This window comes from Chrysemys picta, chromosome 10 (genome assembly GCF_011386835.1).
Source record: "Chrysemys picta bellii isolate R12L10 chromosome 10, ASM1138683v2, whole genome shotgun sequence".
In the NCBI taxonomy this organism is placed as follows: Eukaryota; Metazoa; Chordata; order Testudines; family Emydidae; genus Chrysemys; species Chrysemys picta.
In genome coordinates, this window is record NC_088800.1 from 19,048,363 (window position 1) to 19,063,116 (window position 14,754).

Sequence of the window (14,754 nt, forward strand, 5' to 3'; positions counted from 1 at the left end):
GAGCTCCTGTGGGTAATGTGCGCTCGTTTTGGGACCAGCACTTTCTGCTACTGTGTACACTGTACTTGTCTTTAAGTACAGTCGAATCATTGCTCTGTCTAGCGTGAACAATGCTGCCTCTGGAAGCATACATGAAGAACCAAAGAGGACCTGCTGCACGAAGCCATGTAGCAAAAATCAAAAAGTACAGGAGTGGCAGGAGACTGAAAGGAGGCTCCACCAGCAGAATGCGAATCGCTGGCACCAAAGCACGGAGCGGCTCACAAGCATTATGGATCACCAAGCGGATTCAATACAGGCGCTCATAGCACTGCAGATGGAGCAGATCCACACCCGCTTCTCTCCCCCTCCCCGCAGCCCTTGTCCCAAAACTCTTTTCCTTGTGCTCCCATGTCACCTCCAACCCACTTTCTCCAACATCCGGGTTCTTATTGCCACCAGCTGTCTCCAACACTTGTAGCTTCACCACCCAGCCCTGCAAACTATGACCCTTCCCCACTGCACTCAACCCCCATCACCATGCGTTTTAGCCAGCCTGAAGTGCAGCACTCATTGTGCGGCACTCCAGACAGAAAGGCTGAATATGATAACAGGACATACACAAATCTGTGATAGTCCTGTTCCCAACCTGCCCCCTTCCCTCCTCCCACACAGCAGATGTGTCATGCCCTTTCCGTTTCCCCAGCAGTTGTGGGGGTTTTTTTGGTTTGTTATTTTTCCCCAATAAATGAATTTTTTGGCTTTGAAAACATTCTTTATTGCATTAAGTACAAGATACCGTAGCCCAGGAAAGCAACAAGCACTGCAAGTCAGTGCATCATACGTAGCAAACACAGATGCCTACTAGCATTGGAACCACTGCACTTCACTCCCGTGCGGGGCACCAAACATTACTGGTGGCTTTCAGCATCGAATTGCTCCCTCAAGGCATCCCTAATCCTTACAGCCCCACGCTGGGCCCCTCTAATAGCCCTGGTCTCTGGCTGTTCAAATTCAGCCTCCAAGTGTTGAACCTCCAAGGTCCATGCCTGAATGAAGCTTTCACCTTTCCCTTCACAAATGTTATGGAGAGTACACCACGCGGGTATAACCGTGGGGATGTCATCGGCTAGGTCCAGCTTCCCATATAGACAGCACCAGCGGCCCTTTAAATGGCCAAAAGCACGCTCCGCTCTCATTCTGCACCGACTCAGCCTGTTGTTGAACCATTTCTTGCTGCTGTCAAGGCTCCCTGTGTAGGGTTTCATGAGCCACGGCATTAAAGGGTAAGTGGGGTCTCCAAGAATCACAATGGGCATTTCGACTTCCACTACGGTGATCTTCTGGTCTAGGAAGAAAGTCCCAGCTTGCAACTTCCTGAACAGGCCTTTCCATGCAACTTTCCAGACCAGCCTGCATTAATGTCCATGAAACGCCCACGGTGATCCACAAGTGCCTGGAGAACAATACAGAAATACCCCTTCCAATTTATGTACTCTGAGGCTAAGTGGTCTGGTGCCAGAATTGGAATATGCGTCCAATCTATCGCCACTCTGCAGTTAGGGCAAAGCCATTTGGGCAAAGCCAGCCACAATGTCACACACGTTGCCCAGAGTCATGGTTCTTCTAAGCAGGATGCAATTAATGGCCCCGCACACTTGCACCAACATGAGTCTAACGGTTGACTTTCCCACTCCGAACTGGTTAGCGACCGAACGGTAGCTGTCTGGAGTTGTCAGCTTCCAGATTGCAATAACCAGCTGCTTCTCCACCGGCAGGGCAGCTCTCAATCTTGTGTCCTTGCGCCACAGGGTGAGGGCAAGCTCAGCACATAGTTCCATGAAAGTGGCTTTCCTCATCCAAAAGTTCTGCAGCGGCATTCCACTGTGGTTAGCATGTCTGTGAATGCCACAAGCAATCTCGTGTCGTCTGCATTATGCGAGTTGACATCATCGTTGGACTCCTCGCAGTCACTCTGTAGCTTAAGGAGTAACTCGACTGCAATTCGTGACATGCTGGCGAGACCCATCAGCATATTCCTCACAAGTTCAGGATCCATTCCCGCAGACCAAAAGGGAAGACAGAGCGCGCAGTACAAAAAACGTTGAAAAATGGCGCCAAATGTGGACGGAAGCACAGGGATTGCTGGGATTCAAAGCGATGCATCATGGGGCACTGGGACAGGACCCAGAATGCCCCTCACCTCCTGCCCCCGTCCCACAAGCACAGCGCCAGAATGTGGAAGAGGTGCTCTGTGGGATAGCTGCCCATAATGCACCGCTCCCAATGCCATTGCAAGTGCCGCAGATGTGGCCACACCACTGCGCTTGCAGATGACAGTGTGAACACATGGCAGCGTTTTCTCTGCTGTGGTCTCCGAGGGCTGGTTTAACTCACAGCGCTCTACACCTGCAAGTGTAGCCATGCCCCTAGTGAACACACAGCTTATATCACAAGTGTTCTTTTTCTGGTATAGCTTATACCAGCTCCCAAACAAAATAGCTACACTGGCAAAAGGACTTTGATAATTTAACTGTGTCTACACTAGGGCTTTTGCCAGCATAGCTATATCAGTTAGGGATATGAATTTTCTCACACTTCTGACTTAACTATACGACCAAAACTTTTAAGCGTAGACCACACCCTAGCTGAGGGTGCTCTTGTACCCCTAATAGCTCCTGCACTACCACATGGGGTCATTGGCCAGCAGCAGTGTTTTGTCTGTGACTGATTAAGTGATGGGATGCTCTTGTTTGTATTTGAAGTTCTTCACAGTAATCCTTGAGTTTTTGGACCTTTAGACTCAATTACTGCCACACACTTCACATGGCTACCTTGAAGACCATTTAAGCACCAGAGCTGGAACAAAAATCAAATGCACAGCTGCGAGGAACCATCAACATAGTACATCTGTTCTGAAGGAACCATATTGGCTTGTTTACTTTCAGTGGCAATTCAAGTTGTTAAACTTGTTGTATAAAGCTCTAAATGGTTTGGATCGTAGATATGAGAGTTCATCTCTCTTCCCCCATGCTACCAGCTAGGGTGATATGGAATGAGGCAGCTGGTAGCAGAACATTCTCAGGCCTTGCTTACACTGAGATTTCAGTCACCACTGTAGCTGTATCAGAGTGAACAGGAGTTAGGCCGGTATAACCGACACTCAGGGGTGTGGATTTTCCACACCCCCGAGCAACGTAATTATACCGACATAAGTTGGTAGCACAGACCAAGCTTCAAATACACTAGAGCACTGTGATCTGCACCAGTGCAGTTTACTGCAGGGTAAGCTGCGCCAGCAATACACAGTATCTATGCTAAGGATATGCACTAGGGTAGTTATACAGATATCTGAAAATCCAAGGTAAACAAAGCCTAAGGAAATAGAATATGCTACCCCACTGGTCTAATAAAGACCAAGAGAATCGTGCTTTGGAACACATGTAAGGCCCACTACTTCTCACAGCCACTTGTTATTTATTCTTCAGAAAGTCCTTTTCTTTTTGCTGCTTCAAAGCTAATCTGCCTGCACAATCACTGACCTGATTTTCAGAGGTGCTGAGCACCGCAACGCCCACTGAAGTCAATGGAAGCTTATTCGGCACCTCTGAAAAATCAGGCTAATGGTTTTTCAATTAGATTTTGTATACATGCCCTGAGAGGTGTCAAAGAAAACACTGAAAATTCCTAACATATATTGATATATAAATGTGTTGGCAAAAAATTAATTCATTAAATAAAATACAAACATCTCATTTTATATTTCATTATCTAATCAGTGTTAAAATATCATCACTGAAATCAACTTGTTTCTGATTTTCCAAGTAAAGACACAATACCACAATGGTTGAATTCAGGGCAAGGTATTGCCCCCATCACCACCAATAAAAGAAAACCTCTTTCATTTAACTAAAAATGGTTTTACTAGTACCTGCATAGAAGCTAAACTACTTGTTTCCATATGGTAATGCTTCTTAAGAACACTTCTGATGCATTAATTTTATTTTCACATGTATATATCATCTAACAGGCTGCATGCAATAATTTCTAAGGAAATAAATCCATCAAATTGAGTTATTTCCTTGTAAATCGTCATAACTCACTGATTATTCTATAATGCCCAGACATCATCATGGGATCAACATAAGTATGCAGGTTGGTATTAAAGATCTGAGCTAGAGTACAAAATTAAAATTTTATTTTAATATACAGTTTGTCAGAAGTAAAACGTTTTAATGCATAATGTTTTATCATGCCAGCCTTTTATTCTAACAGTGCAGCAATTCTGCTCCTACTGGTAGCTAACCACTGTTTCTAGATAGTTAACCAAAAATTCAACATGATATATGCTTCAGAAAAAGTTTACTCTCTCAGAGAACAGGTGATATGAACAGTAAACACTTGCTGTCATGTGGCGGGTCAAAGTATTTAATTTTGTCAGTAGTTTTGTTCTCTCACCCTTTTAATTTTAAATATGCCCGTGTATCAATAAGACTCCATCGTACAATTCAGAATGATAGAAAATAATTTTTTCCTTGAGCCAGAAAGCATTCACTTGGCTCTTACCTATGTTACAACTGTTATTCCCCTAATAAATGCTATCTTGTATTGACAGCCAAGATCTAGTTATGTTTTAACTATGCCCCTGAACTGTACTACAGCTTTGAAGAGAACAGGTCTGCAGTACAAACTGAGGATACACGTGTTGTCCCCACTTCAGTTGAAAACACAGTTTCTTAATGTAGACATCTATAATGAGGACCCTTGACACAGTTACTAGTCTGTGGATAGGCCCAAACCCTGGAAGGCAAACTGTTTTCAGGAAGAGCATACTTGGCTTATTTGAATGATGGGTGGCCAGGTGCTACTAACTGAGAACTGATTCTGACTCCTTACTTTTGGACTTGTGCTTATTACAGTGCATAAGGGAAACTGGATAGGGAGCAAGAGTTAGATTTGGAATATATTGGGTATTGAACTTGTGTTGTATACATCCTTAACACTCTAAAGGAAAGAAGGTGATTTCAGTTTACATGGATTTTATTTTAAATTGCACATTTTATTTAAACCAGCTTTTATCCTAATTCAGATCCCTAATATGTACATTGAATTTTAAATACAAGTGAAAACAGATAACTATTTCAAAGTTCATTTTACATAGCTATCCATGTAAATTTAAGACTAATCTCTACTGTTTGCTCCAGATTACACCCAACTAGATCAAGCAAAAAACACTTTAGTAGAGGGCATAAGAGATCATTTAAAACTGATTTAAGAGGTAAAAATTCTTAGAATCCTAGTCTGGGTTTAACGTTAACAGCCCTAGATTTGAAATGGGGTTGTTGTCAGGGGTCTGGTAGCATGTAAACCAATTTGATTCCTAGAGGTGACAGGCAATACAACTGTTCAAACAAATGCACCTTATGAGAATAACTTTACATGTATATTATACCTTTTATCCCAAAAAGATTCCAAGCATTTTAAAATGATACACTACAAAATGGGGTAATTTTATCCTCAGTAAAATGTAAGCAGTTCTGGGCCTGAAATACTTCCAAACAAGCTACAATAGATACAAACGATAGTAACTGCACGCCAGCCCAAAGCAAGGCAGGAAACGCACAGATTGCCAAAGTGGGGGCAAAAGAATGGAGTGATGCTGCGACCCTGGAGACAAAATCCCTTTGAAAAAGTCCACTGCTGACCTACTGGAGAAGTCCTGTCACCTGCCCACTAGCCTGCTTCTCGCTATAACATTGTACAGGACAAGTAGATGGGGCCACAGCAACATACACACAACTGGGCTTTAGAGACAACTATTACACGCACTACACTCACCGGGGCCACAGGTCACAAATATTAACCGAGCCAACGTGCTTGGCACTGGGCGGAGGAGATGGTAATGCAGGCCCACCCATCCCTTGGATACACATCCAACATGCATCTCTGCCACACAGACCCTTACCCACCCACAGTGTTAAGCAAGCCCCTTCATCCCCTCACAGACCACAGTCTACCAATTCCCCTGGCACACATCCAATCTGCATCCCACCACTGCTCAGGGAGCCTCCCCCCATCCCCTCACACACCACAGCCTACCCACCCTCATGGCACACATCCAACATGCACCCCACCACACAGTTATCAGCAAGCCCCTTCATCCCCTCATATACCACAGCCTCCCAACTGCCACACAGCCAACCAAGACCCCACCACACACACCCCTTATCTCCCCACCACAGTTATCAGCAAGCCCCTCCATTCCCTCTCACACCAGAGCCTCCCCACAGCACACATCCAACACACACCCCATCACAGACCCTTTACCTCCCCCCTGCTCAGAAAGCTCCCCATCCTTTCACACACCACGGCCTCCCCACCCCCACAACACACATCCAACATACACCCCGCCACACAGACCCCCCAGCTCAGAGAGTCCCCATCCCTTCACACACTGCAGCCTCCCCACCCCCACAACACACATCCAACATACACCCCGCCACACAGACCCCCTTACCCCCCCAGCTCAGAGTCTCCCCATCCCTTCACACACTGCAGCCTCCCCACCCCCACAACACACATCCAACATACACCCCGCCACACAGACCCCCTTACCCCCCCAGCTCAGAGTCTCCCCATCCTTTCACACACTGCAGCCTCCCCACCCCCACAACACACATCCAACAGACACCCCGCCACACAGACCCCCCAGCTCAGAGAGTCCCCATCCCTTCACACACTGCAGCCTCCCCACCCCCACAACACACATCCAACATACACCTCGCCACACAGACCCCCTTACCCCCCAGCTCAGTCTCCCCATCCCTTCACACATCGCAGCCTCCCCACCCCCACGCCCCTCATACGTACACCCACCACCGCCCAGCCACCCCGCGGAGCCCTGCCCTCGCCCAGCCCTCCGGGCGCCCCCCGTGCGGCCCCGTGCGGCGGGGTCCCCGGAAGGCCGGCCGGCCCGCCCGCTCTCCCCAACAGGAAATCCTGGCTGGGCTGGGCGCTGCGGAGGGAGCCGCGGCGCCGGGTTCCGGGGGAAGTGGAATTATTTTTTACCAGCGAAGAGATCAACTTCCACATCCGGTAACAGGGCCCTACAAAGGCACAGACTGACCTGGAAAAGCTTGGCCGGCCCGGGGGGGTGGGGGAGAGACGGGGCACGGCGATGGGGCCTTACCGTGCTGCCTGCCCGGCCGTCGCCGCCGTCCACAACAACAACCACGGGCGCCAAAGGCCGCCTCTCAACGGCGCCCAAAAGCCCCACACAAAAGTCCCCGCTGCTGCGCCTGGCGGAGGGACACAGCGGGCGGGAGGGGAGAGGCGGCTCAGGTCAGCACAATGCGCCCCCTCTGCGCTGAAACAGGGGGACCCCGGGCCGGCGAGGCGGCAGCGCTTTGAGGGGCACATGGCACTTACCATTGGGGTGCAGGGATTATCTTATTACACAAATATCCCCGACAAAAGGGGGCTTGGCGGAGGGATACGGCCTCTGTGCAGCCTACAGCGCATGCGCAGAGATCGGGAGCAAGGGGGGGAGTTGGGACTTGAGCGCCCGCCATGTTCCGTGCCTGCGCTGCTTCCCGCCGGCAGTGGGGGGAGGGGAAGCCGCCTCGTCGGCCCTGGGGATGCTGTCCTGGCTGGGAGAGGCAGAGGCGTGTGGTGTGGGTTCAGCTGGCCCCGGCCAGGCGGGCGGTGACAGCGGCAGGGAGGGGGCAAAACCCTTGTAAAAGCACAACCACGAAGGGGGGCTCCCTGCGAGTCTGGCGGGCCGAGGGCATTCGCCGCCCACAGAGCTGCTAAGGCGGGGTCGGCGTTGCCAGCCCTCGGTACAGCCGGAGAGCTCCCCCTACGAGTGCCCGCGGACACCGGGCGCGGGTCGTGTGCACCTGACTGTAGCTGTCGACGCTATGCCCCAGAGGGGTTTGCCGAGGCTCAGTCCGTCTAAGCAAAGCCTGCGAGGCCTTGTCCGCCCGTGGGTTTGCAGGGAGTTCCCTGTATGGCTGTAAAAACGCACCGGTGAAGGTGCGGTGAAGATAGCGCCTGAGCTGTGAACATACCGCACGGACCTCCGCTCCAGAATGAGCCAGTCCTGCTCTCCCCTCTGACTGCTGGACCTCCGCCCCAGGTCCTCAAACTGCTTCTCCCAAAATCTCCTGCCCTTCAAGCCCCGACCCCCAACTACTCTGAGTCTTGAACTCTTGCTACCACAATTGCACCAGTTCCTAGCCCCTATAGCTACCAGCAAAAGATACCTGAATCACAGGGTTACGTTGCTTTTTTTTGAGAGAGAGAAGTGGGTGATCTTTTATTGGACCAACTTCTGTTGGTGAGAGAAAAGCTTTTGAGCGACACACAGCTCTTCAGGTCTGGAATAAAGGTACTTAGCGTGTCACAGCAGAATAGAAGGTGGAACAGATTATTAAGCATAAATAGTTAACACATAAGAGACCATTCAAGGTGAAGTCTCCTGTTAACACCTATAAAATCAGAACAAAAAAGGGGGAATTAATGGGTTACAGATTGTTGTAATAAACTATAAATCCAGTGTCTTTATTAAGGATTTATAGTGGCTAGAAAAATTATGAATTTAAGCTCCCACGATCATCTTTTGAAGGTATTGTGCAGGTTTCCTTTGAAGATGAGGCCTGAGGTCAGGTCTACACTTGAAATGCTGCATCAGCACAGCTGCACTGATGCAGCTGTGTCTCTGTAGCACTTAAGTGAAGATGCTCCTACGCTGATGTGAGAGCTTCTGTCAACATAGTTAATCCACCTCCCTGAGAGGAGGTAGCAGCTCTCCCATCAATATAGCGCTGTCTACGCGGTAGGGCTGGGTTGGTATAACTATGTTGCTTAGAGGTATGGATTTTTCACACCCCTGAGTGTGATAGTTATACCAATATAGGTCTAGTGTAGACCTGGCCTGAGAAGTCAGCTATGGAGTGATAATTTTGTGAAAAGTGTTTGCCACTTTATTTTTTGTTATTTTTGTAACCATTAATAATAACTAGATTTCCTTTGTTAAAGATCATCTTTTTATTGGAATTATAATAATATTTTTCAGAGTGGTCTTTCTTTTGTCCTATAAATTGCCTCGGACACTTCAGGGAAAAGTACAAATCATCATCATCCAAAGATCTGAAATCACCTCAGAAACATTAATGAATTAAACTTCACTATGCCTCTGTGAAATACTGTAGGTCAGTTTAGTATCCCCATTTTACAGATGAGGAACTATATTACAGAGAAAACAAGGGAGTTGCCTTACTGGCAGATGTGCAAACAAAACCCAAGGGCTTTGCCTAAGCATATTATGCTCAGACCACTACACCATACTGTCAGACTTGCACATTTCCTGCCTGCGGAGTCCTCCACACTTATTTTAAAACCCCATGAATCCCATTGAACTCCACCACATTCAAAGGCCTTCCATTGTGTGACACATTCTGATGAAAGAGGACCCAGTTGCTTGTCTTTCTAGAGCTCATCAATGCTGCTCCAGGCATCTGCCAGAAGGGGTCACTACAAAGCAACATGAGATACCCCCTTTCTTTTGGGGGATTGCAATGCTTGCAAGCAGAATGAGGAAACAACAGGTTCGACCTTAATTGAATGTTTTAAACTAAGGGCTGAGGGAAATCTGACAGGTACGGAAAAACACACGGTTCAGATGGAGACATCCCTTAGGGTTAAATTTATTAAAGAGGGAACTTTATATCCTGGTATAGAGGATAGGAAAGAAATTGGTAAAGTACAGATAGGAGCTAGCAAGGGACAGTCAAACACTAAAGAGTCCCATTTAACCAAAAATATGAAGGCATGCAATTAAATATTGACAAAATGTACAAGTTCTTATATACAAATGCTAGAAGTCTAAATGGTAAGATGGGTGAACTAGACTGCTTGGCATTAAATGAGGATATTAATATAACAAGCATCACAGAAATTTGGTGGAATGAGGATACTCAACAGGACACAGTAATACCATGGTGCAAAATATATAGGAATGACAGAGCAGGTCATGCTGGTGGAGAGTGGCACTATATGCTAAAAAAAGTATAGAGTCAATAAGATGAAAATCGTAAATGTATCAAAAACTATACCATATAATCTCTATGGATAGAAATTCCATGCTTCAATAATCAGAGTATAGCAGTAGGAGTATATTACTGACCGCCTGACCAGGATGGTGAGAGTGATTGTTAAATGCTAACAGAGGTTAGAGAGGCTACAAAATCCAGCAATAATGGGTGATTTCAACTATCCTCATATTGACTGGATAAATGTCACCTCAGGATGTGATTCACAGATATAAACGACCCTTGGACCAGCTAGTTCTGGAACCTACAAGGGGAAAGGCAACTCTTGATTTAGTTCTAAGTGCAACACAGGATTTGATCCAAGAAGTAAGTAGAGCTGAACCGCTCAGAAATATGACCATGAAGTAATTAAATTTAGCATCCTTGAGGGGGAGGGGGAAGTCAATACCAAAAGGGATAACTACACAAGAATGACGACACTAGACAAAAATTAAAAAGAGCAGTCACAAGGGTAAAATGTGTGCAAGTATCATGGAGACTACTTCAAAACACCTTAGTAGAGGCTCAGACTAAATGTATATCCCAAATCAAAAAAGACAATAGGAGGACCAAAAGAATGCCACCATCATTACTCTGCTAGAGACCAAAAATCATGGACTGAACAGAGGTAGTGGATTTATGGTGTCTTCTTAGTGTATAAGTTTCAGAGTAGCAGCCGTGTTAGTCTGTATCCGCAAAAAGAAAAACAGGAGGACTTGTGATGCATCCGAAGAAGTGGGCTGTAGTCCACGAAAGCTTATGCTCTAATAAATTTGTTAGTCTCTAAGGTGCCACAAGTCCTCCTGTTCTTCTTTTTTCTTAGTGTATGCGTAATGTGTCTCATGTGATTTATGGCTTATTACAGCAATCTATAATCCACTAACCCCCTCTTTTTATCCTATGACTGCAGAGGTGTTAACAGGCCACTCTACCTTGAATAGTCCTTTACAATATGTGCTAACTACTTATGGTAAACAATCTGTTCCACCTTGCATTTTGCTGTGTTGCTAGGAGTTCCTTTCCCATGTGTAGCTCAAAAACTTGTCTCTCTCACCAACTGAAGTTGGTCCAATAACCAGGGCCGGCGCAACCCATTAGGTGACCTAGGTCGTTGCCTAGGGCACTACAATTTGGGGGGCGGTGACCGCGGCGGTATTTCGGAGGTGGGACCTTCTGCCACCTCTGTGGGGGGCGGCATTTCGGGGCGGGACCTTCCGCTGCCTAGGGCGGCAGAAAAACTGGCAGTGCTCCTGCCAATAACAGATATTACCTCACCCACCTTGTCCCTCTAATATCCTGGGACTGACAGGGCTACAGCTATGCTTCACACAACCATGGCTAAACAGCAGCGCAATGGAGGCCATTAGAGGCAGAAAGGGCTCGAAAGGAGATCCTGGCAATTACAGGCTAGTGAGCATAACTTCAGTACTGGGCAAATTGGTAGAAACTATAGTAAAGAAAAGATTTATCAGACACAAAAATAAACATGATTTGTTGGGGAAGAGTCAACGTGGCTTTTGTAACGGAAAGTCATGCCTCACCAATCTCATAAAATTATTTGAGGGAGTCAAGAAGCATGTGGCTAAGGGTGATCCAGTAGATATAGTGTACTTGGATTTTCAGAAAGCCTTGGACAAGGTCCCTCACCAAAGACTCTTAAGGAAACTAAGGGCTTGGAAACACTTGCGAGTTAGAGCGCATTAAAGCAGCCCCAGGTGGCCTAACTCATGACACATCCACACTGGCAAGGCACGTAGAGTGCCTGGACTCCACGGCTGGAGCGCTCCTGGTAATCCACCTCCACGAGAAGCATAACGCTTGCTGCGCCACAGCTGTGTGGCGCCCTGGTCTATTAATGCACTCTGATCGGCCTCCAGAAGTGTCCCACAATGCCTGTTCTAGCCACTCTGGTCATCACTTTGAACTCTACTGCCTTGCCCTCAGGTGACCAACCGTCAGACCCGCCCTTTACATTCTCTGGGAATTTTGAAAATCCCCTTCCTGTTTGCTCAGCAAGGCGTGGAGTGCCTCTCAGGTGACCGTGCCTCCGCGCGCCAGGCAATCCCCAGTATGGAGCAATGGTGAGGTGCGGGACCTCACCAGTGTTTGAGGGGAGGACGCTGTCCAGTCCCAGCTGCGCTCCAGCCATAGGAATTATGATAGCTTCGAGCAGATATCAAGGGACATGATGGAAAGGGGCCATGACCGGGATGCAGTGCAGTGCAGGGTTAAAGTGAAGGATCTGCGGAATGCATACCACAAAGTGTGCGAAGCAAACTGCCGCTCCGGTGCTGCCTCCGCAACTGCCGTTTCTACAAAGAGCTGGACGCAATACTTGGGGGCAATCCCATCTCCACTCTGAAGACCACCATGGACACTTCAGAGACCAGTTCAATAAGGCAGGAGGAGGAGGAAAGCAGGAGCCAGGGTGCTGAGGAGGAGGGAGTCAGCCCGGCATCCCTAGATGCATGCAGCCAGGAGCTGTTTTCAAGCCAGGAGGAAGGTAGCCAGTTGCAGCGGACGGTGCTTGGGGAAGAACAAACACCAGAGGAGGTGCCCGGTAAGCGGCTTTTATTCTGGGGAGGAAGTTGTTCAGTGCGGGCTCTTGGGGTGAGGATGATTAAGGCTGCATGCATGCCTAGATGTGGAATAGGGCATTGATGTGCTCTCTCACATCATGCTAATCAGCCTCAGTGATCTCTTCAAAGGTTTCATGCAGAAGCTGGGCAATCCGCTTGCACAGGTTCCTTGTCAGAGCTACTGTGCTCCTTGTCCCAGAAAGGCTAATGTGTCCACGCCACTGTGCCATGACGGGTGGGGGGACCATTGCTGCACACAGGCAAGCTGCATATGGGCCAGGGGCCCAGGGCGGAAGCCACATTGTAGTAGAAGGCCCTTCCTTGCTTCCCAGGTCACCCTCAGCAGCGAGATATATTCCAGGATGAACTCATCCTGTGAAAAATGTGGGGACAGTGTTCAGTATGGAGCCCCTGCAGCTGTTGACTCTCCCCAAGGCACAGAACCCCAGAGGACAGTACGGCCGTGAAACAATCAGTCCCCCTTGCCCCTGTGCTTACTCACCATTTTGGGGCTCCTGTGGGTTATGTGCACTCGCTTTGGGACGGGCAATTTCTGCTATTGTGTACACTCTGCTTGTCTTTAAGTATGGCCGAATCATTGCTCTGTCTGGTGTGAACAATGCTGCCTCTGTTAAGTGTTGCATTTTGGCTTTACAGATGCAACCTTGAGATCCCATCCTTCCTTGTTATCAATGGCAGAAAGACTCCAAAGAATCAGGAAGTGTCCACGAAGAAGCAAAGAGGACCTGCTGCATGAAATCATGCAGCAGTCCCTTAATGAAAATCAAAAAAGTACAGGAGTGGCGGGAGAGTGAAAGGAGGGCCCGCCAGCAGAATGCTGATCACCGGCACCAAAGCACAGAGCGACTGCTAAGCATCATGGAGCACCAAGCAGAATCAATACAGGCACTCATAGCAATGCAGGCAGAGCACTTCCACGCCCGCCCACCCCGTAGCCCTTGTCCCCAAACTCTTTCCCTTGTGCTCCCATGTCACCTCCAACCCACTTTCCCCAACATCCGGGTTCTTATTGCCACCAGCTGTCTCCAACACTTGTAGCTTCACCACCCAGCCCTGCAAACTACGACCCTTCCCCACTGCACTCAACCCCCATCACCATGCGTTTTAGCCAGCCTGAAGTGCAGCACTCATTGCCCGGCACTCCAGACAGGAAGGCTGAGTATGATAACAGGCCATACGCAAATCTGTGATTGTCCTGTTCCCCACCCCACCCCCTTCCCTTGTCCCAAACAGCACAGGTGTGTCATGCCCTTTCTGTTTCTCAAGCAGTTGTGTTTCTTTGCAATAAATTAATTTTATTTTCAATAAATGAATTTTTTGGCTTTGAAAACATTCTTTCTTATTGTATTAAGTACAAGATACCGTAGCCCAGGAAAGCAACAAGCACTGCAAGTTAGTGCATCATACGTAGCAAACACAGATTCCTACTAACATTGGAACCACTGCACTTCACTCCCGTGCAGGGCACCAAACATTACTGGTGGCTTTCAGCATCAAATTGCTCCCTCAAGGCATCCCTAATCCTTATAGCCCTGCACTGGACCCCTCTAATAGCCCTGCTCTCTGGCTGTTCAAATTCAGCCTCCAGGTGTTGAACCTCCAAGGTCCATGCCTGAGTAAATCTTTCACCCTTCCCTTCACAAATGTTATGTACAGCACGTGGGTATAACCGTGGGGATGTTGTCATCGGCCAGGTCCAGCTTCCCATACAGACAGCGCCAGCGGCCCTTTAAACAGCCAAAAGCACACTCCACAGTCATTCTGCACCAACTCAGCCTGTTGTTGAACCGCTCCTTGCTGCTGTCAAGGGTTTCATGAGCCATGGCATTAAAGGGTAAGCGGGTCTCCAATTATCACAATGGGCATTTCGACTTCCCCTATGGCGATCTTTTGGTCTGGGAAAAAGGTCCTGGCTTGCAGCTTCCTGAACAGGCCTGTGTTCTGAAAGATTCATGCATCATGCACCTTTCCGGACCAGCCTGCGTTAATGTTAATGAAATGCCCACGGTGATCCACAAACGCCTGGAGAACCATAGAGAAATACCCCTTCCGATTTATGTACTCGGAGGCTAAGTGGTCTGGTG

At 48.1% G+C, this 14,754-nt stretch overlaps 1 protein-coding gene across 8 annotated transcripts in view; it reads right to left on the reverse strand.

Annotated features, from left to right (window-relative positions):
* The window catches only part of GABPB1 (GA binding protein transcription factor subunit beta 1), a 48,843-nt gene extending 40,672 nt beyond the window's left edge, over positions 1-8,171 (reverse strand). The window contains exon 1 of one of the 8 annotated variants that reach the window (XM_065559368.1): positions 8,049-8,171. Coding sequence is in view for 2 of the 8 variants with exons in the window: in XM_065559367.1 (XP_065415439.1) it covers positions 7,048-7,071 (24 nt within the window). In the remaining 6 variants the exon portion in view is untranslated. The other 7 variants (XM_024102893.3, XM_005307256.5, XM_008165405.4 and 4 more) reach the window with 7 other exon arrangements.
* Positions 8,172-14,754: the final 6,583 nt, after the last annotated feature.